The 21,752-nt window shown below is 42.4% G+C and overlaps 1 protein-coding gene across 1 annotated transcript; it reads right to left on the minus strand.

Annotated features, from left to right (window-relative positions):
- Window positions 1-345: 345 nt before the first annotated feature.
- On the minus strand, window positions 346-21,722 carry drd3 (dopamine receptor D3). The gene is made up of 8 exons (XM_046371555.1): window positions 19,160-21,722; window positions 16,983-17,302; window positions 12,473-12,585; window positions 10,020-10,156; window positions 8,259-8,452; window positions 6,560-6,625; window positions 4,806-5,187; window positions 346-3,848 (listed from the first exon to the last, which is right to left on the minus strand). Exons 2-8 carry the CDS (start codon window positions 17,265-17,267, stop codon window positions 3,652-3,654), a joined length of 1,374 nt encoding a protein of 457 aa, XP_046227511.1. The 5' UTR covers window positions 17,268-17,302; window positions 19,160-21,722; the 3' UTR covers window positions 346-3,651.
- Between the last annotated feature and the right edge of the window lie 30 nt (window positions 21,723-21,752).

The raw sequence follows: 21,752 nt of genomic DNA on the forward strand, positions 1-21,752 counted from the left end.
TGGGGACTGCTGAACATTTCGTCTTGCAAAAAGGAAACACAGAAATCTAAATTTGCTCAAATAAAGCAGATCTATCATTTAAAACTAGAACTAGTAAAGAAATACACTTAGAATTGTGCCTTTTTAGCTTTATGAAACCGAACATTTTATGTACTTCATGCTGGATTATCTTTCAGCCTGACTTTTTTGGGGTTAACCTGAAAAGGAAGATTTTAGGGAAAATTCTTTATAGGATTGAGGATGTAATGCACATAAAGGTTCACACTAAAGGCCTCAGATATGTAAAGACCAACAGCGTTACTTTCAACATTTGCTTTCATTCCAGCAAACCAGTAGGAGTGCAGCGATAAGGACTTTGAACACCGTCAGCACCCAAACCCGCACCTGAAATTCTGTGTTGGTGGGTGAGCTCTTTGTCCCTGCACCCGTGTGCCTGCACAAGATGCAATGTGACAAAGAAAATTTCATACATGCTGCTTTGATTAACACTTCATTATAATATCTATTTCTATATACACTCTATATTTCCTGACAATGTTCTGGAAGGAATAATGTGATTTACTACTATTTACAGAAGGAACGCATATTTATTATTCAATCATTATCAATTCATAAAGCTGTTTCTAGGAAATTATATTGCACTGAAATGATGGGCAATAAAATGAAGAATTAGTGCGTCTCTCTTTTTAAAAATGGCACAGTCAACTTTTTCTGTTTCATAGATTTATCCAGCCATCTGCCTCATTCAGCCTCTTCTGTTGAAAAATCTTGAAACAAGTGAACTTTTTTTGGGACCGTGGCCTAAACCTCTTCTATGCAATTTTAGATTCTCGATAAGCATGTTGAGCTCCTGCATCCCCTTCAGGCTAAAATGTCAACTTAGCACACAAGATGTCTTTTAAGGTAAAAAAAGAAAAAAAAGCAGATTGCCATGAAATTGGATGAGCACATACATGTCCCCCCAAAGGGATAAACTCTGTTGTCTTCAATGACCCCATAACCTTTCCTCTAGCAGCATCTAAGGACAAACGTGACATTTTTTTTTTACCATCCCTGCTAAGTAAACATGCACAGCAATATCATCAGTGTGTTTCATCCACTCTGCTGCTTCATATTATTGGATATTATGAACATTGCAATCTCTTGGGGTCTATAGAGTTGCTCCAGGCCTTTGGGACTTTAGGCAAATATGCAGTTTATTTAGAGTAAGAGCTGAATGTAATTACTGTCTCTGAACGACTGGATGTAGAGGCACATGTGCACTCTAAACTGCATCTTTAATTAAATTAATTCATATTCAAATTAAATTAAAGAGCAGAAGAACAAACATCTCCTCTGTTCACTGTGGAATCTCACCCTCAGTTTGCTTGTGTCCCATTTTCACCCAGGTAAATATGCATTTTTTAAGCTTCTACATCATATTAAACATTGATTTGAGTTGCACAGAGTTTCTTTTTAGAGAAAGAAAACATAAATTAATGCTTTGGTTATGATGATTACTAATTTGATGCTCTGCGAACATCACAACAAAAATCCATAAATACAGATATGCATACACACACATATACACACACCCGGTGCGTCATTATTTTAAATAGTCTCAGTGGAAACAAGGCTGAGTCGACGCAATGGCACAAACTGTCAGGGGAGCAGGTGTTTACGCCTCTCGGAGAAATGGGAGTGCTTGAGATGTAGGCTGAGAAAGCCTGACATCCTCTGCTTCTCCCTCCTGCATGGATCCTAAATCCATCTACATTTTTTCTCCTGCTACAATTATCTTTCATCCTTGTTCTTTCAGTTCATTTCTTGCCTTTCTGACTTTATTCCTTCCTACGCAGCTCACCACATTATCCATTTTGTGTGTCACTGTTGTGTCTCTTATGTTTCTAAATGTCCCCCCAAATATCCTGTTCACTAAACGTGGTTCCTGTTGTTCCTTTTTTGTGTCTTCATTCACCAGCAAGATTAAAACATACACGTGTATACATAAACACTTCATACTTTTTTTTTATTTACAACACACTGGAATCAATGCTCTGTCCGTGACATACCGGCTCTCCACATGGTTTACAATCCTGCTCGGGTGGGGAAGATCACAAAGCTTCTGCCACTACCAGCGCATCAGGACAGCCAGCAGGCACCTCTATATTACAGGGAGGTTGGCCAATAAACAGACAACCCCCTTGAAAACACTGAAAATGTTTCCACTGTGCGTTACGTTAAAATCTCACACTTTTAATTCTAATGATTCCACACAGAGCACAATGCCTCAACATCAATATATGTGATAATCTTCAAAAGGATGCGAGTCTTTGCAGGGACCAATCTTATCCCCCCAGCACCATTCAAGTGGACGCCCTTGAAATCTGATTTGTGCATGCACCGGTGAGTAACTGATGACGGTGATGATGGTGAAGGAGGGTGTGAATGGGAGAGGTAACATCAGTTAATCCACACAGTGCGGTGGCAGTGGGCCTCAGGACGAAGTGTCCGTGGCTCTGCGATCAAATTTACCAGCCTTAAAGCAACTACAAGGAACTTAAGATGTTGTGTTGATTTTGGCGGCCCCTGTGGACAAAAGCGGTAGTGTTTTCCAGAATGAAGACTACATTTCTCATGAGCTCCATGGCCTAAAGAGCTGGACTGTTTTTTATCTGATCATTTGTTTTGGAAGGAAGTGAAAGAATGATGCAGCATATTATTAAAGCTAGGGGTTGGCTGGAGTACCCTTCAAAAAGTGACTGTTTCTTCAATTGTTTGATTAATCTCACCGTGCTTGGTAGTAGTAATTCTTTTCAGAAGGCTCTCATAAATATTATGCCTCTCAGCTTTATCCAAACTATTGTTGATTACCTGGTGCATGTACTTTGTGGTGCTTACTTTGCATGACAGATGTAACACCGGCTACATTCAGCTAATGTTAGCCAAAGCAAGATTCTTCTTTTTATTTGCTGATTCAGCCCAACCGACATCAAAAATGAAATTTTCTACAGAAAAATCTCCTTCTGCTTCCCTTAAACTGACTTATGTACCACTCACTTAAAGACTGAAAACACATACTTTTCCGGTCTGTGTGTTTTAAAGCTGTTAGACTGAATTTGTGGGGAACAGGACCCACAGGACAGAATAAGTACACTGGAAAGGCTGATGTTATTGTTTGGTTGTCTATAGGTCCTATAGAGGCTCTTTACCAGATTAAACTCCTTGCAGGTGCTTTAAAGCTCCATCCAAAGAGCTTCCAAAGTTTTCATTTAGAAAAAAAAATCCGATTGGAAAGCCCTGCGCTGTAGCAACTGTGTCAATAAACAACACACATACTGTACAAGACATCCACAAGAAAGTCCAACACCTTGTGCTATTAGTAAGAGTAATACTGTTCAAATGGAGTCCCTGCAGAGAAACAAAAGCTTGAGTATGTTCTGAAGTAAAAATCCTCTTTCATTTGCATTTATCATATACCACAGTGTCTGTTTTTCCCCCTCTTGTTTCATCTTGCTGCTACTGTATACCTCCTGCAGGAGACAAAGCAGGTTTGTTCCCCTTGAGTACAGCGGTGGTCGCTGCTGCAGCAGAGTCGTAGCACAGAGTTTTAGCATAAATGCACAGCGTTATTTTTATTTTGATTTCCTGGCACGCTGCCCCCTCCCTCCCTCAGCAGCTCAGGATCTTGATGAAGGCCCGTCTGAACTCGATGTTGAAGGTAGTGTAGATAACAGGGTTGAGGGCACTGTTGACATACCCCAGCCAGGTGAAAGCACTGTATAGCCCAGGAGTCACGTAGCATGTCCTGCAGTGGGTGTTCAGGATGTGAGTCACAAAGAAAGGCAGCCAGCAGATGAGAAACACTCCTGGAGCAGCCGGAGAGCAGAGAGGTGTGGAGAAAAGACAAAACCAAAGAACATAAGAGCAGAATTGTAAGAAACGGATCGAACAGTGTGTGTTGTAACATAATCTGCAAACATTAGCGTGCTTGGATAGCTGAGGCACACTCAGTCGGCTGTTTTGTTTATCTATTCCGTGTATGGTGTGTGTGTGTGTGTGTGTATGGCCAAATTAACACATAGACAAAAATATTAGTTTTGAGATCCTCCTTCCCAGTTGACCTGTACTTTGCACAGTATCCACATGCAAGACTTGAGGTCACTTAATCTAGCCGGCAGCAGCCAAAAGGACACAGTCTGTAAATTCAAACAGCTAAGAAATGCTTCACAGTGAAAACACTGGACACTATAAATTCACACACTATAATTGGGGTCACATCATCTCAGCAAAGCACTGGTCAGTTGGCTGAAAGGCAGGTGAGAAGTGGGCCAGAGTGATAACATTTCCTTGTGTGTCCTCACTGACGCCAGTGTAATGTAATTAGACACCTCTGATTACACTTTTGACAGCGAGATCGATGCTGTGCCAGGGTTAACTTCACCAGGCTTATAGCAACCTGGCTGATAATTGGAGTGTGTGGAAGCTGTGTCAGGAGCTACAGCGTGTGTCTCATCACACACACACACACATACACACACTGTGAACCCAAATTCAGACAGACTTTTTTTTGGACATTTCAGCTGGATTTTTGCAAAATATGCAGCACATGTGCAGGGAGTAATCAAATGTGCTGGTGCATAGTGCAGCACAGGTGACCAGGCACACATGGCAGAAAGGTCCATAAGCAGAACGTTAAAGAAGCGGAAGTGGCAGGAGCAATTTAGGGGTCTATTGCATCAATAAGATCACTTGCTTTAAGTGTTCATTTGACATTTACATTTTCATTTCCTCAGCTCATCCCACTTCATACAGTCTCCACTCACCAAGCACAATAGCCAGCATCTGGGTGGCCTTTTTCTCCCGTGCGTGCATGCTCCTGAATCGTGGATTGGCGGTATGAGAGTGAGGCACCGGCCGCAGCGACGTGTGTGTTCGTCCGTTGGTCAGATCCTTCACCTCGCAGCTCATCCTGACAGGAGGCTGTTCGTGCTGGTTGTTCCCCACCGCCTCCTCCTCCTCCTCCCCTTGATCCTGCTCCAAATCTAGCTCAGTGCGGCCGCAGGAGGCGTGGCTGATGCTGCAGCAGTTGTGCATGTCCACTGGGGGCAGTACAGAATTCTCCACAGGTCCCGTCTTAGGGCGTTTGTGCCACAGGCATCCTGACAGCAGGCTGGGCTTGGAGGGACCTGAAGGCTCCACACTCTGCTGTTGGGACAAATACATCATTATTATTAGCAAATTGTACATTAGTTTTATCGTAACAAAAATGCCAGGGTCATATTTGGTTTTAGGGATGGACCAACGCTGGAGTTATCAGTGTTTTTAGCTCATTGTTTTGGTTTTCCGACCTGCAGCTCTAATGTTTTGGTTCAGTCTCATCAACAGGCAGCACTTGTCAGCAAAATAGCTCTATAAACTTACAGTCATGTATGTTACCTGCCAAGCACCAAAAGGATGACAAAGTTAACAGCTGTCTGGTGAATATAATGGAGGTTTTTCTTTCTAAACAGCTGGATACAGAACAGAGCTAAAGGGAGTGAGTGTTGGACTTGTTGGTCCAGTGTCAAGAAACACAAACACAGGCGATATTGTGCCAGTGTTGTGTCTTAAGCTTGTTCTGTTACCCCCAGTTTTCCAAAACAAATAAATTATTGCATTCTTAATGTTTGAATTTTAAATAATCACAGGTCATTTCTCTACCTTGACAGATTACCTTCATCTTATCCTGCTTAAAGCTCATATGGGAAATATGAAAGCTGAGTGGTACTCAAGTGAGCTGACAAAGTGGTGAGTACGACTCAGAAAACTGGAGGAAGTGTTGTTGAGACACACTGAAAGAGCTGGCAAAGCTCTCCCTGCACCTCCACTCCAAGTTTTTAAATAACAGATGCACAATTAGAATTCAGCTGGCATCAGTGCAACTATAGTATCTGTGTATCGCCTGTAAATGCAATATTTCAAGAGTCTGTTTATTGACTTCTTCTGGCAGCATTTACTTCCATTTTGTAAAACATCAAAAGAATCCTGCAGATACAGCTCCAAAAGCCCCCTGGAGTAATAAGAAGAGTCAGTTTGAGGCATAGTGCAATGTGTGTTTCTAGTATTCCCAGAAACATGAGTTTTTATAGCAGTCTCATCACACATTTTCCTCAGGGGAAAATTACAGATTGTTATTCGCTCCGCCTTAGAACGGTCTGCAGATTATGCAGGTGCTGCAGTGCGTCACCCGTGGACCTTGCTCAGCTGACTAGCCAGGTGACAGAAGGCGACAAGCCACGCTTCACAATCACAATTTTCAGCTACTTCTCAGACCCCAGGGCTGCGACCACACAGCGGAGCGACAAACCCGAGCATGTGCATGAACACACACACACACACACACAAAGATGGACTCACAAGAAAAGCTAAAAACAGAACCGGCTTGCGTGCCACCATGTCAGAATACGCCAACACAGTTAATACAGAGAGTTAGTCAGGCGTCAGGCTGCACTGGATTCAGCAAAACTGCAGCGCTGAAAGAAAATCAATTCAGAAATCCCACAGTTGTGTTCAATCTCTTGTTTAAAACAACACCTACCACTTTAATCCTTATAGGTGACAAGTCTTGCTTCGCCTTGGGAGTCTCCTCCTGCAGACAGGTCTCCTAGGGGAGCAGAGGGAAGTTCAAGACAGAAAAAAATACTCTCAAAAGAAATACTTATCTCAACACCTTTACCCCAGCAATCTACAGCTGCAGAATGTTTTTGCCATGCGCTTGGAAACTCATCGATTCCTCACTCTTCGTCTCATAGGACATATTTATTAGGCTTCAAACAAATCTCACTGACTGTCACAGGGAAGAGTAAATCAAGGGGATTGGGATTCATGTTGCACTTTCAGTCACTGTCACTACTGAACCAAACAGAGTGCGAATCCATTGAAGAAATGATGGATAAAGAAATAAAGTCAGCCACATTTGAAACCAGGAAAAAGAAACGGAAAGCCTCCTTTGTCATATCAAATGTTCATTCATTTGAGTGAGTCATAGTCCTGTTATTTTATTTCAAAACTCTTTCCCATTATACCTCTCTCAGCCAGAACTCAGCCAGGCTTGGATCTTAAAACAAGTGTCTCCACACACAGATGACATCCCAAAGTGGGCCCAACTATAACCAATTACCTGTAACCTACTGTTAAAACAGAGGAAAGATGAAGTGGAATCCACATTTTACATGAAACTCCTGGATATACCAAAGCTTGTCAAATTACGGGCTTGAATTATCCAACACTGTCTTTTTATCCTCAAGATTTAAAAATAGGGTTGATACAGATGCACACAGCATGACCTGATGTCTCCTTGCCTGCGGTTAAAAGATAAAGCCATCAGATCACACTGGGGCAAACATTAGAGTGACAGAAGTGATCAAAGCACTGACAGTTGGTTGAAAACTAAATTCAGAATTGCACTGTTGTTATGTATTGAATCTACAATACATTATCTACACCATAAATACAAAAGTATTGGGGACACCTGACCATTACACCAACATGAATTTTAATGACATCGCATTGTATATACACAGACATAAATATGGAGTTGGCCGCCCTTTACAGCTATAACAGCCTGCACTCCTCTGGGAAGGCTTTCCATGAGATTTTGCAGTGTTTTTGTGTGGGATTTTCACCCACTCATGCAACAGAGCATTTGAGAGGTCAGGCACTGATGTTGGACAAAAAGGCCTGGCCAGTCCATCCCAAAGGTGTTTGATGGGCTCTGTGTGGGCCAGTCAAGCTCTTCCACACCAAACTCATCCACCCATGTCTTTATGGACCTTACTCTGTGCACTGGGGCACAGTCATGCTGGAATAGAAAAGGACCTTCCCCAAACTGTCGCCACAAAGTTGGAAGCATAACATTGTCCAAAATGTGTTGGTATGCTGCAGCATTAAGATTTCCCTTCAGTGGAAGTGAGGGGCTGAGCCCAACCCCTGAAAAATAGCTCCATTGCACACCTGAATTCAATAATAAAGAGGTGTGTCCCAATACTATCTATCTATCTATCTATCTATCTATCTATCTATCTATCTATCTATCTATCTATCTATCTATCTATCTATCTTATAAACATAAAGTCTGCAGTTGTGAATGTTGTGAACACTTTAAAATGATTAACCATTAATAAAGCTTTAGCTACAAATCCTTTATAAAGAGTGCCTTAAAAGAAGGTGGTACAATAATTTAATGCAGACACCAATACAGGAAGCAGAGCAAAACAGAAATAAAATAACTGCCTCACCACGGACGGCGGAGTCGAGCCCGGCTGCACCTTTCCGCTGACCTGGCCGAAGGTGATCCTCTTCCTCCTCATCCTGAGGAAGACGTAGATGCGGATGTAGACCAGCAGAGTGACAATAAACGGCAGGTAGAAGGACACCACCGAGGAGTAGATAACAAAATCGGGGTTGGAGATGGAGCACACCATGGGGTCATCTGAGTCAAAACGCAAAATATCATTATGCAAAACAGCCATCATCACATTATGAAAAAAGATACAATCGATGTAATTTACAGCCAACCTCTGACCCTGGTGAATGCACTTCATTTTGAAAATAACCTCAAAGGCTTGTGCTTATTCATATTCTGCATACAAACTGAACTGCACAGCTCTGTACACACACGCTTACAGTGGCGACTGTGAAATGGAAGGATGATTGATTTGATAATAACTGCGCCATAAATTCAGGATAAGAGGGCATTTGACATGATAATAATAGCATATAGACCAATTATTCTATCATAAATTCTAAGGTAAAATATCTATCAAGTGAGCTAATGTAGTGCTGTAAATTGAGACTGAAGAAGATTGAAAAAAGAAAAATTACACAGGGCCTGACCACAGCCGTGAAACGCATATTGCATGTCAATGGCATGAACAAACTGAAGCGATTTGTCTCTCCCAGGATCGATACCACATACCTCAGTACACAGAGAGATGGAATCAAGGACAGACAGATAAAATCTACTTTCTAGCCGCTTCTCCAGTTTCCAGATTCATGTTATTTAGTCATTTTGTTCAGCACTTTTACTGTATTAGTCCTGTCAAGCTGCTCTTTTTAGCACTCTATTTGTTTTTGAAGGATCCTGGGCCTGATGTGAACCCACTGGTCCCTCCTTCCAATGCTAATGCTTTGTTGCATTCTGACAAAACAGTGGGATTCCTGCAATCACAAGCCATTGTTATGCATTGATTGTAAAGTGGACTCAATCAGATGCCTGTATCTCTGTGAGTAGCTTTACATTGTGTCTGACTAATGCTTTTCATTGTGTGCGTGCAGTCATGCATCTGTGCTGCTGGCTATTGAAATTAAAATAGCTACTCGCATTTCTCTGTCCCTCTTATTATTTGGTGGTTGATTCCTCTAATTCCCACGTTGCACAGACCAAATCCAGAGGATGTGATTTTGTCAGAGCAGCAAATTTTCAGTTATGTAGAACATCCATCAGAAGATGAAACCATCTCTCCGCCTACAGTAACCTTATTTGGCAAGAATTTAATGCATACAATATTCAAAACTCAGATGTTGTCATTGCATTTGTGCAATGCTGACAGAATGTGAATAACAAAAAAAGCCTCCTGTTATTGCGACCTTGGAGAGAAGACTGTTGCCTCCACTCCTAACCTTTAAATACTCTAATTTTGTGCAAACTTGCTAACTTTGTTGTATTACACATTTGTAGTGGCCTCTGCCTGGTACTTCAGCTGCTCTTTTGAAAATTCTCATCATCACTGATTATTTTCTCACACTTGAGAAAACTCTGCATGAAGAGCAACTTGACTCTAACATGCAAAATTCATTGGAGTGCGCTTATAAATCCGACTTTGGACTGTATATCATGTCCCACCACTGACCACAAATAGCTAGCAGACTGAATTTTGATTCTGAATTTCAAAATGCCACGACGCCTTAGCGCCTCACATCTTGCTCTACATCCTGCATCACTCTTCGCTGCGATGAATCTGGACAGGAAGATGAAGTCATAACGTCATTGACCTGACCTGTGGTGTTGAAACCAAACAGCAGGGGACAGGAGACGGCGAAGGCCAGGACCCAGACGGTGGCAATCATCACAAAAACTCTTTTCCTGGAGCGATGGGTGGTGTTGTACAAGACGGGCATCACCACTGCTGTGTACCTGCAGACATACACGCACGAGAGTCTGATCAGCTTTGAAAATGTGTATGTGTCTACAGGGGATTGATTGTGACATTTAAATGACTAGAAAAGTGCTGATATAGTACAGTAAAAAGGAATAATTAGAACCAGAAAAATGGCCTCGTGAAAAGAACAGGTCTATGGGGATGCCAAAAAATGCACTGCTGAGAGGAAGTGGGTAATATAAAGACCAACAATGGAGCAACAAACCAGAAATTTCTATTTAGAAACAATTTGGGTATTCAGCAATAAACATAGTTTAGCTCTGATTTAAGTGATAATCAGCACACTATACGCCAAGAGTGTATAATGAGCCCGGGAAAGCTGGGTTCAGCAATGGCTCAGAAGAAGCAGCAATTATGCTGGACCCCGACCCAAACTGCATGTGATGTTCTGCTGTTTAGAGCCAGATAACTGCCATGATTGTTTATCCTCATCAGACTAATTACACTGGGTCCTCTGTGGGCAGAATGCAGGGCGAAACCCGGAGCACAGACGTTCACTAAAAATATTCTCCCCTTCCCCGCTTTACGCTGTCTTTACCCTTCTGCCATGTTGCTGTCGTGTTAAATAACAGCAGAGATGAAAAAGCAGAGGGGTAAAAAAAAAAAAAAATGATGCATGATTTATTGATCAAGTGCAGCTTTAAATTGCACTTTTAGTTGAGAATGAAGTCGAGGGTCTTTGGTTCTGAGTTGCTACTTATAATGTGACCTCCGCTGTAAATACTTTCACAAAGACTCTTTACCTTCAGGTTTGATGGAAAAAAACCTTTTCTGGTTTATTTGCTGCCTCTGTGTAGCCTGGTTCAACTCCTCCTGCTATTTTCTCTGGTATCACAGCACGACTGCTATGAACTTATAAATAAAAAACACTGTCACAACAGCAAAGCAGGTGTGTTATACACTATCAATGACAAGAATGCCGCTGGTTCGTTATAATTTAACACATCACAAAGCGTGTGATGCTGTTGCAGCAGCATTGTTGACTCATCTAATAATCAATCACAGAGACCCAGAGGGCTACAAAGAACTTCAGAGGCAAAATCATAAGCAAATTATTCACTGCAGGACAAACATGTGCGTGCAGGCATATAATCATGTAGAATTAAACATTAAAGTCCTTATTTAAAACCCAATCCTGGCTGCAGGTTTTTTATGTGCATAATTTGTGGTCATTTAAACCTGCGATATCACAGCATTCATCGCCACCTTTTAAAGTTAAACAGTTGCTTATTTAGGCTCTTATGAAACACCATTCATTCATTTTCAGTCATGTTTCTGACCACCTGTCTGATGTTTCCACCAACTCCTGGCGGAAATATTTGGCTATTTAGCAGCTAAATGTTCCACTGTGCTGTGTAGTCTCTGACTACGTCGGTTTGCTGTTTGACGTTGAGCAAGGAGTGTATGGATGTGTTTTGTTTTTGTTTTTCACTGAAAGCAGCTGCCTACCACAGCCAAGTAGTGGACTAAACGAGCAGAAACTTGGTATAAAACTAAAGTTTTAAGACAACAAAATCAGAGTGACCCCTTTCACATACTGTCAAATTGTTTTCACATTGTCATTTCGTAAAGTGAATAAATTGGTTGTTGAAATCAGATTTTAACAGTCTGTATTTAATTAGATAATAATGCAGACCTTAATTGTTTCCTGTACTTGCTGTACTAATTTGCAAATAATCACACTGAAAAAAATGAACAGACACAAAGTGAGACTGAGTGGGACTTAAGGGGGCCGCCGGGAAGCTGTTGCTTTGCCCTGTTGCTGACAAAGTTTTGTACATGATGACACTTTTTCTTGCTAAAGCACCCATCTGAAAGTCTTACTAACTGCAGAGGAGGACTCCCTCCTCCATACATGTTGTACTAATACATCCCCTTGACACATTCAGGCATTCTGTACTACTTAATTCATTCTATACAGTTGAACCTGTGTGTTGAAAGTTCAAATACCCTGGAGCGCTATTAAATATTAACCATGACACAAGAAGAAAGCTAAGCAAGTAAATAATGTAAATACTAGATGTGCACTGATGGTTCAAACTGATGGCACTGTGCAGTTCTTCCTGTATTAATAAAGACAAATGCACAGCAAGTAAACACACAGTGTACACAAAACCTCCTCGGTTCTGTGTCCTCCCCACCGTCTCTTTTTTTGAAATTTCGATAAGGTAAGTTGAGCCAAAGATTCTGAAATATGACATGGATGACATTCATACTGTAGACGCAGTGGCAACATCTGTAGTTATGCATAATAACCGCAGCTAGAAGGTAAACACACATTGCGCACTCACCTGTCAATGCTGATGGCACACAGGTTGAGGATACTGGCAGTGCACATCATCACATCTAGCGTGACAAAGATGTTACAGTAGACGCGGCTGAAAAGCCAGGCACCGCCGACCACCTGTGCAGGACAAACAGGCGTATTAGCAATGCACACGTTTCTTCCCCTTCTTCGCCGTGAAGTGTGAAGAACCCACTGAATGCACACACGAATGCACACACTCGAACATGTGACAAGTAGGCAATCAAGAAGGGAAAAATACGCAGGCTGGCGTTGTATGGGAGGACGAAGCAAAATAAAAAAACATAAGCTGCAAAAAAGGGTACAGTAATATTCACCATTATACATTAAACTTTAGCATTTATGCTTATTGATTTAGTCATTAGACAAATATACTCAATATAATCTGTCAGCATACAGTGCTTGTCCCCCAGATCAGGATCTCTAAAACGATCAAGTGTAAAGTGTCAAGTTTCATTGATTATGCCATGAAGATGGACACACACACACATAATGCTGTTAGCAGGAAGTAGAATCAAGGGAATGTCAAACACAGGGTCTAATTTTGCTTGAGGTAGTCTCTAACTGTCAGGAAAGGACATTAACCCCAAGCTAAACCACAGACACCTTAAACCTCATCCCCTCCACCTCACCCAGCAGAGACAGTAATAACTGTCTGACAACGACAAATGAGATTCACCCTCCATCGCCTCACTCCTGAATCTCTTAAGTCTGAGATGAGAATACTCACGTATGCCTACACAGTGAGGCGGCAGGCACACATGGGAATACACACACACGTAGCCTACAAAGATGTAAATAGACAGCAATATCTTTTCGCATACAAAACTTGAAAGAGACAAACAGATCCACATTTGTTTTCTCACATGCCTGCTGATGTGGAAACACTCACCTCTATGTTCATTTCCAAACTTGCCTAACCTTAATACACACTAATCCTAACCTGAAATCAGTTCCTATCCCAATATCCCCATATTCAGAGGCACTCTCCAACGGTTTTGCTCATAAAAATCAGTTTGCTTGTCATGGTTAGTACGACACAGCCTGTAGAAACAGCTGCATAATGTCGTCTGTGGGTCTGGAGGTTCTTCGTCAAGTCAGAGAAAATAAACCAGCTGATCTCACAGTCACAACATCAGCGTTATTTTGTTTTGAGCCTGCAGTGTGCTTTTAACAGAAAGCCTGCCACAAACACTGAGAGGCACTGAGTTTGAATGATGTCGATGTTAACTGGGCGGGGAGGGTGTAATCAGCTGTACTGTTCAATCGCAATATGGGAAATGTAACCAGCATTTCTGGATCTTGACCCATACTTGCAATGTTCCCGAATTCTAAGCAGGATTTATATGAATACATATATATACTGATATACTTAAAAAGTCAGTATACACACTAGTAAATGTTTGATTTGAGTGTGCTGTTAATGTACGCTATTGATCCACAATGCACCGCAAAGGAAGGAAATGCAGGAGCAGCTGCAAAAACAACAAAGCAAAAACAAATTACAGACAGCAGTGAGACAGAAAGAACTTAGAGAACTTACAAAATGGAAAAGTTGGCTGTGTTTGCACTCAGCACAAGGATGATAATCAGTATACCTCTAGCCTCAGCTACATCTGTTCTGACCATTAATAAGACCAATACACGCAATATATGCACTACATGTACACGATGTGTAGTCAGTCACCCCCACACACAAAAAGACCGTGGCAAACATGTGGGAACATACTTAATATTGTGTGCACAGCGTGGGAATACGATGGTGACTCAGTGGGGCTCTGAAGACACTCTGAACTGACTGTGTTTGAACATAAGTGATCTATATTTCCACATTTCCAGCACTGAAGGGTCCCTAAATGTCTCAGTGAAAAGACACAGCAGGGGAAGCAACTGTTAAGACACTTGAGATACAGCATCTTTCAGAGAGGAAGCAATCTCTGTTTTCACCGTTTTCAGTTAATCATATGTTTTCTGTCAGATCTCACTGTATATCAGATCCCACGTAGTAAAACACTGCCAATAAAATCCGGACCTGAAAGAAGACAACCCTACGCACTACAAATGGAGATGTTACTGTCAGGTCATACATTTCCTGAGGGAGGGCAACGCGGTTTTGGATGAACTGTGGGAAGTGGGCGCTCAATCATGGCTGCCAAGATACAGCCACTTCCTCCAAGTCCAACTCATACATCAACCATCCAGAGAGAAGGTGGCTTGCTCAAGGGCACATGATTAGGACCTACTGAGGGGAAAGGGATACTCAGTCAATTTTCCTGCCAAGATGCGCCTGCAGAAGCCAACCAGCAACCCTCTGGTCACAACAGGCTAATCCCCCTGTCCCTCGGATTAGAGCTCGCAGGATGATGGAGCTCGCAGTGCCAGTGTTGGGAATTGAAAATCTTTGCCCCTGACTCTCTGCTAATATATTTTTTCCCCCGCCTTATCCCAGATATTACTGACCTTTACATTCCTGCTAAATTAATGAATATTACATTTTTGTGTCACACTATCTTTAAATATCTTTAAACGACCTATTCCTAATGGGAGGGTAAGTCTCCCCCTTGAATCCGAAATGAAAAATGTAGCACGTGCTCTGACAGCGTGACTGCTTGCATGGAAGTTGAACTCATGACCAGATCCTGTTTAGGTTCCCGGCTACCTCAGTTTACCTTTCAAAGGACATAATCATCTTTCATTTGCCTGCCTCTGTTCACTGAGTGTGTTAATTTATTTATTTTTTTTTCTGTTTGACCTGCCGTTGAATCTTTTGCACACTGTGATGAAGTGCTGCTTTCTGCTGACACTCAGCAAACGTTCAGCAATGGAGTGGCTGCTTGTTAAACACAACTGGAATTCAAACAGATAATTTTTTTGACCTCATGTGGTTAAAAACTCCTCCACTTAAACACTTTCTGTATCCCCAAGCTTCAAAAAAGCTTCTCGGCACCTCGACGCCTATGCGATGCATTTTCAGCTTCAGCGTATTACTTTGATGACAAGTGAATGCCTGAGGGTCACGTGTGCCAGTATCATTTAAAGCAGTTACTCACCAGCAAGTGACACAAGAATGGAGGCGAAGGAGATGAACAATTAGCAGACAAACTGTGTTAAGCTTGAGTAATCTGTGAAGCGTGAATAAAAATTAAAAGCCACTAGAAATGGCAATTTGCCACAGCAGAGGATTGATAAAAATTTAATTTACAGGTTTCTTTGTAATTTGAAGCTCAGCCAATTAGCCAACTCACATTAAGTCATTATTTGGTAATATTCAGTGTGTCCTTCAGCAATTATGTACAATCTACACGAGCAAAGTGCTATCCAACGACCCTTCATCATCGTTACTGTCTCCCTATCACCCTCACAGTTGTCACTATGCAATAAGCTATAAATGACCCTCATCCTTTTCCTTGTCTGACTGTAGCTGTAGCTGCAGCTGACTGTTGCAAAAGTGCACTTTGTCTCCCCCACAACTTCCTGTCCTTTTTCCACCTCTCCTCTCTTCTCCTCTCCAGTGTCAGCTCCTCAATCTCTGCCAAGCATCTGTATTTCAATCTCTTCCACATCCTCCGTACTCTACTCTCCACCTTCTTAGCCTTCTTCGCTTTAACACACACTGGATGAGTGATTCTCATCGGGGGAGTGTCGGGTGCAGCTGCTGCCGGGGTGAAGGTAAAATGACTGTGGGGTAGCTTAGCTAATCTAAAAGAAATCACGGTGTGATTAGATATTGACATTTTTGTGTTTAGGGAAGAAAAGCATCCAATTAGGATTACAAATTGTTGTGGTGCTGATCCTCAGTAAAATTACTGTCATAATAACCAGTAAGCTGAGTTGACTATTGTAATACCATAAAAAGAGATTGCATTGAAAAGCTAATTAGCAAGCAAGCAGAGGAGTTGAAATAATTTGCTCCTGCTCATGATGGTATTGAATAATGGACAGAAAACATTATGATGTCAGGGTTAATTTTTCTTTTGACCTTTTAGATTAAAAAAACATGTTAGATTTCCTTCAGGATCAATAAAGCTTCCATCTCTCTTTCTGTTCTGTTCTTGTGGGCTGTCACGACAAGCGAATTTCCCCGCTGTGGGTTCAGTAACGTTCATCTTATCTGTCTATCTATCTATCACTTATACCTATTAGATGTGTGTGAAATTTTGTCATTATTAGTGCATGAATTCTTGGCTGTGTTTTGTGAGGTGACCAACCATAATCTAATCAGCTAATCCTTGAGTCTGAGCAGATTTTTGTGCCAAATTTGAAGAAATTTCCACAAATTGTTCCTGGCATATCCTGTTAATAGTGACTTTGCCTTCGACCTTTGACTGCCAAAATCGCTCTAATCAGTTCACCCTTGAGTCAAAATGAAGGGACATACAACTCAAAACCATAACGCTTCTGACCACGACACAAAAAAAGTTGGGAACCACTGCTCAAGAGAAATGCTAGACATGCTGACATGGAGTACACACAGACACCGTGACCCCCCCCCTCACCTCCAGGTACACAGCCCAGGGCATGACCAACGAGGCCACCAGCAGGTCGGCCACGGCCAGGCTGACCACCAGGTAATTGGTGGTTGTTTGGAGCGAGCGCTCCCTCAGCACAGCCAGACACACCAGCACGTTTCCAAAGACGATGGCCAGGATGAGCAGGGAGTACAGCATGGCGTAGTAGTTACGTTCATCCTGCCCCAATGCCTCTGAGCTCTCATTCCTCTCATCCCATACGAGACTGTCTGATTCGTTCCAGAGCCGCTCTGCGCTGCTAAACATCGCCATGGAGGCGTCCCGGTGACATGGGGGGTTTGGCAGACCTATGGGAGGAAAAGAGCACAGTGTTGATGTTAACCCATCTATCACATTACTCCCTTTCACAGACATTTCTCACACCTCATTAGTCAGATGAAGGTGCAGTATATAAGCCATAAGATGATGGTAGCAGTACTATTTCATGTAAGACACGTACTGGGAAACATCTACCGGCTCCTGGCAACAGTAGTCAGATGAACCGATAAATAAAACGGGTGAAAATCCTTTGTTATACATCACTGCTGCTGGCCGTACACGAGCACTAGTGTTTTATTTTTCCCGCCGAATGAAAAATGGATGCACATATTGATGCCTCTGGCTCCTACATAATCAACCCCATAAAGACTCAGCAGAAATCCATGCTCTTAGCAGCAAACTTCACTGTCAGTGCGATGCATTTATGGCTGTTCGAGTCAGCCTCTCATATGTATGCCTTCCTGTAAAAAGGCTTTCATACAACTAACAGAAACAGAAGCTACAAAGTGTAGACGGTAACTTTAATGAGAGGCTGGCAGTGTGCCTTTGAGCAGTCTCAGTGAGGTTAGCTCATCAGGGAGAAGTAATAAGTCAGCGCTGCCACCCTGAGAGGTCTGGTTGGCTCTGGTCCCGGGCGCTGCTCCTTGCTCTTCTCCACGCTTCCTCTTCCTCATTTATTCCCAATCCTCCTTTTTCTGGCCTGAGTCCAAATAACAACACTGTGGCGATGCTCACACCTGTGCCTAGATGTTTATACAAACTGATCCATCGTATCCAGTCCCCTGCCACCTCCCTTTCTGAGACAGAAATAGGGAGAACGACAGAGAAAGTAGGACCATTTTTAGATCTGGCTCCAACCCAGGAGGCTTTTAAAGATTTCCTCAGTCTATAATTCCACTCAGTTCCTGAATGGCTCCAGTATCATATGATTGTCCACATGAGGAACTGAAGAAAAAAAGCAGCCACTGATATTCATCACCTTAAAGTCTCCTAATGCGAGTGCAACACTGAGTTTATCACAAAATTAGGTGTGACAGGTTACCAAGAGTAAAACCATCAACCACACAGGCTTGAGTTTTTAATCCAAGTGCTCTGGTTATGTGGTACAAGACCGCATGTCCTCCAGTGAATGGTTTGCTGGTACTTCAAGTGCTAATTGAAACCGATTTCCCTCTTCACTCTTTTGTTCGTCAGAGCTCTCATATTAACTACCACCGGATCCTGCTAACTCAGTGTGCAGGACACTGACCTCCTACAAGTGTGTGTGTGTGTGTGTGTGTGCGCGCGCGCGCGTATGAAATGGGATTTATCGGACCCTAAAAATGTATGTTCGCTCATGCACATGCCCATATACACACACACACATAAATACACATGGCTGTAAGGAGGTGATGAAGTCAGGGTCGTCACTACATCTAACTGCGTATACACAAAAACATAAAGACAACTTAGTTTTATTATCAGACGATGAATATTGAATTAATCGCGGATGAATTAAATGGGGGTTACGCAGCCAAATAAGACTTAGCTGATGGCAATTAATTGTTCTCATTCTTACAAATTTATTAGAGCTGTGGGGAGGGTTTAATTTGCACAGGTCAAACCTTCATGTGAAATTCAATTAAATCCTTAAATTAAATCCGCACCTTATCAGGCTTCACAATCACGTATCCAGAAAGCCTGGGGTCAAATATTGCCAAGTCCACTGACACACACACACACACACACAAAACGAGTTTCCCATATGGTCACAATCAGAGCACATGCACAATGAAACAATTAACAAACAAAGCAGCTGGCAAGACACTGCAGCAGAAAACAAACAATATATCAAAAATTAGTTAGCTTTAGTATCCCCCTTTGCCCCCCCTAACAACCTTACATACCTGTTACGGTTTCCCAGCGAAGAATTCATCAGATGTCATCGGGCAAAAGCATCGTCCGAGCAGAGTTAAAAGTTATCCGGACATCGCGCCCGGTCTGCGAGGCGAGCAGGAGGAGCGCTCGGTGCCATTGCGCACGGGCGAATGTGACTGAGGGAAGCTCTCACTCATGAACCCGCGGCGCACTCACTTTCCCCAAAGCTCCGTGGCTCTGTGACGGCAGGTAACACACGTTGGGCTCACGCTATGATTTTGCAACCACACCGGAGGCGCGCCTGCGTGGTGGAGACGTCAGGTGTCTCCCGCTTTGCGCGTTAACGACGCGCTGGAGATGACTAATCATTACAGCCAATTAAAATCTTTAAATTTATTTTGGCAACAATATGTAGATTAAGTAGTGATAAATATGATCATATTTGCTGCGATTGTGTTACCGTTCTGTCCCGTGGCTGTAGTCCCCAGCATGACCCTGAACCAGTCTGGGTCGTGCTTTGCTGGGAGTGACATTCACATAAAAATAGCCTATAATGTTGGCCTCATAAAGCAGGACCAGTAAGATCTACAGAGCGTAAATTGGGTCAGTCTGTGACTACGCATGAAAAAAAAACGTATAGACACACACACACACACACACCATTGTGGCTCTGGTATCCTTTTGGCTCCTTTCCAACTACCATTTGCACAAAGAAACGCAACAAAACGAACTGAGAAAAACCCCTCAGTGCAGATAAAAAGTGCCATGTCTTATATCCCACATCCCCAGCTTTGTTGTGTTATCTCCTATGGCATTTTAAGATAAGAGAAATGAGCCTTACAGGAGCAGTCGCACCAAACAAATCTGAACCGAGGCCATTTGAAGTGTACAAAGGATTGCTGCTATTTATCTGAACCACTTCCAACTTGTAAAGAGTCCGATTTTATTGTAAAAATAGGTCTTTTGGTGGCACTTGGTTGTATTTTAATACATAATGGGGGGTTGGGTGGATGTTATCACTCCAATAATATGTCAACCGGGAGGCAAATGAAGACCACATTGCTCACGTTTCATATTATTTTTATTGAATGACGGCAGTCTTCGCATTACAAAGCCTCCCATAAAGTGCACTTTTAAAAATGAGTGAGCAGCAGGAGGTTAATGACCTGTTCGATGTAACCGCAGCAGGTGACAAACTAACTGATCGTTTATCACCACCAGCCTGCCGCACGTTTGTGCTTTAACTAATGTGAAAGTGTGCAAAACGTCCTTGGTGCTCATTGGGAAGCTGACCCATTCTTCGTCTCCACAGTGAGCTTACAGGCAGCGCAGTGCAGAGCGGAGGAGAACCCTGATGCACTGTGAATCCATACATTTTAAACCTGACAAAACCGATGGTGCGTGGCGTCCACAACGCGCGCTCAATTTCCAGCTTTCTCAACTCTTACAAAACATGTCAGATAAATCCACGTTTCCCTTGCAGTCCATTAAGTACACCGAGCAGCATTCAGAAAATCTATCCGATCCTATCCCACATGGCAGCTAATGGAAGTGTGTATTCCTTTTCTGGAATGGCTATTTCCCCACAGAACTGGTGATTTATGAGATTTAACATGCAAAACATCAAGGTGTTTTTGAATGGAGGCTCCCCCCTCCGTGCTCCCGTTTCATGATCACTGACAGGACAAACTTTTAGGCAGGAGCCCACTGTGAGCCATCACAACCCTTTGACTCCCTACAGAGATCAGAAACAGAACATTGATTCCTCCACACAGACAAACACACACCTGCAGCACTGCTGATGTTTTGCAAATAGCACTGATGATAGGATGGAAAGGTAGAAGGTGAAATAGGATCTGCTTTCCCTTCGAATGAGGGATGTATGGACCTTGTGCCGATCGGGCTCTTGGCTGATGCTTTCGGCGTTGTTAGTCACAGGATCCATACCTGTCTAGACCAAGGTCAAGCCTGAAAGGACACTGCTATGATAATGATAAAGGACAGTGGTAGAAAAAAGGGGGGGAAAAAAAGAAAATCGCTTATACAGTTGGTTGATATTATGCTGCCACCTACTGGTTCACAGGTGGAACTGCTTTTATCCCACACAAATTAATTCAAAGCAGTTTGGGGTCTGTGTGTATGAGTGTGTTCGCACTTGACAATCAGTATAATATACTCAAAACAGTCCGTATGCGTTTCTTCTTTTAGCTGGCCACATGTTCAAAACTCAAACGTATTTTCATCATAAAGAAAAAAGAAAAAGCAGCAAACTGTCAGTTTTTTTTTGCTTCTACTGAAACAACGAATCAATTATCAAAATAGTGGCTGATTAATATTCAGCTGACTGACTAATCTTAGCAGCTCTAATAGACAGTTACATAAATATATGGTTAGTATACACAGAAACAGCAACTGTGTCCCAGTTCCACACTTTTTAAACAAGTTGAGTATGTAGTGTGTTCACACTGGAAAAATAACACACCAATCAGCCACAGCATTGACACCACTGACCAGCTAAAGGGATGACATTAACCATCTGTTTATAAGGAAGATGAAGAAGATTTGTTTACAATGCAAATGACAGTCCTGTTTTCCTCGCAGTAGCATCTTGTAAACAGCCCT

The sequence above is a fragment of the Scatophagus argus genome, chromosome 18 (genome assembly GCF_020382885.2).
Source record: "Scatophagus argus isolate fScaArg1 chromosome 18, fScaArg1.pri, whole genome shotgun sequence".
Taxonomy (NCBI): Eukaryota; Metazoa; Chordata; class Actinopteri; family Scatophagidae; genus Scatophagus; species Scatophagus argus.

What these genes read in the sequence shown, in the direction of transcription:
- drd3 (XM_046371555.1), bottom strand. Translation starts at nt 17,267, where the DNA reads ATGGCGATGTTTAGCAGCGCAGAGCGGCTCTGGAACGAATCAGACAGT. An exon ending in CCTGGGCTGTGTACCTGGAG is followed by an intron (nt 12,586 to 16,982) that starts GTGAGGGGGGGG and finishes TGTCCTGCACAG; the next exon opens with GTGGTCGGCGGTGCCTGGCT. An exon ending in GTTTGGTTTCAACACCACAG is followed by an intron (nt 8,453 to 10,019) that starts GTCAGGTCAATG and finishes GTTTTGACTCAG; the next exon opens with ATGACCCCATGGTGTGCTCC.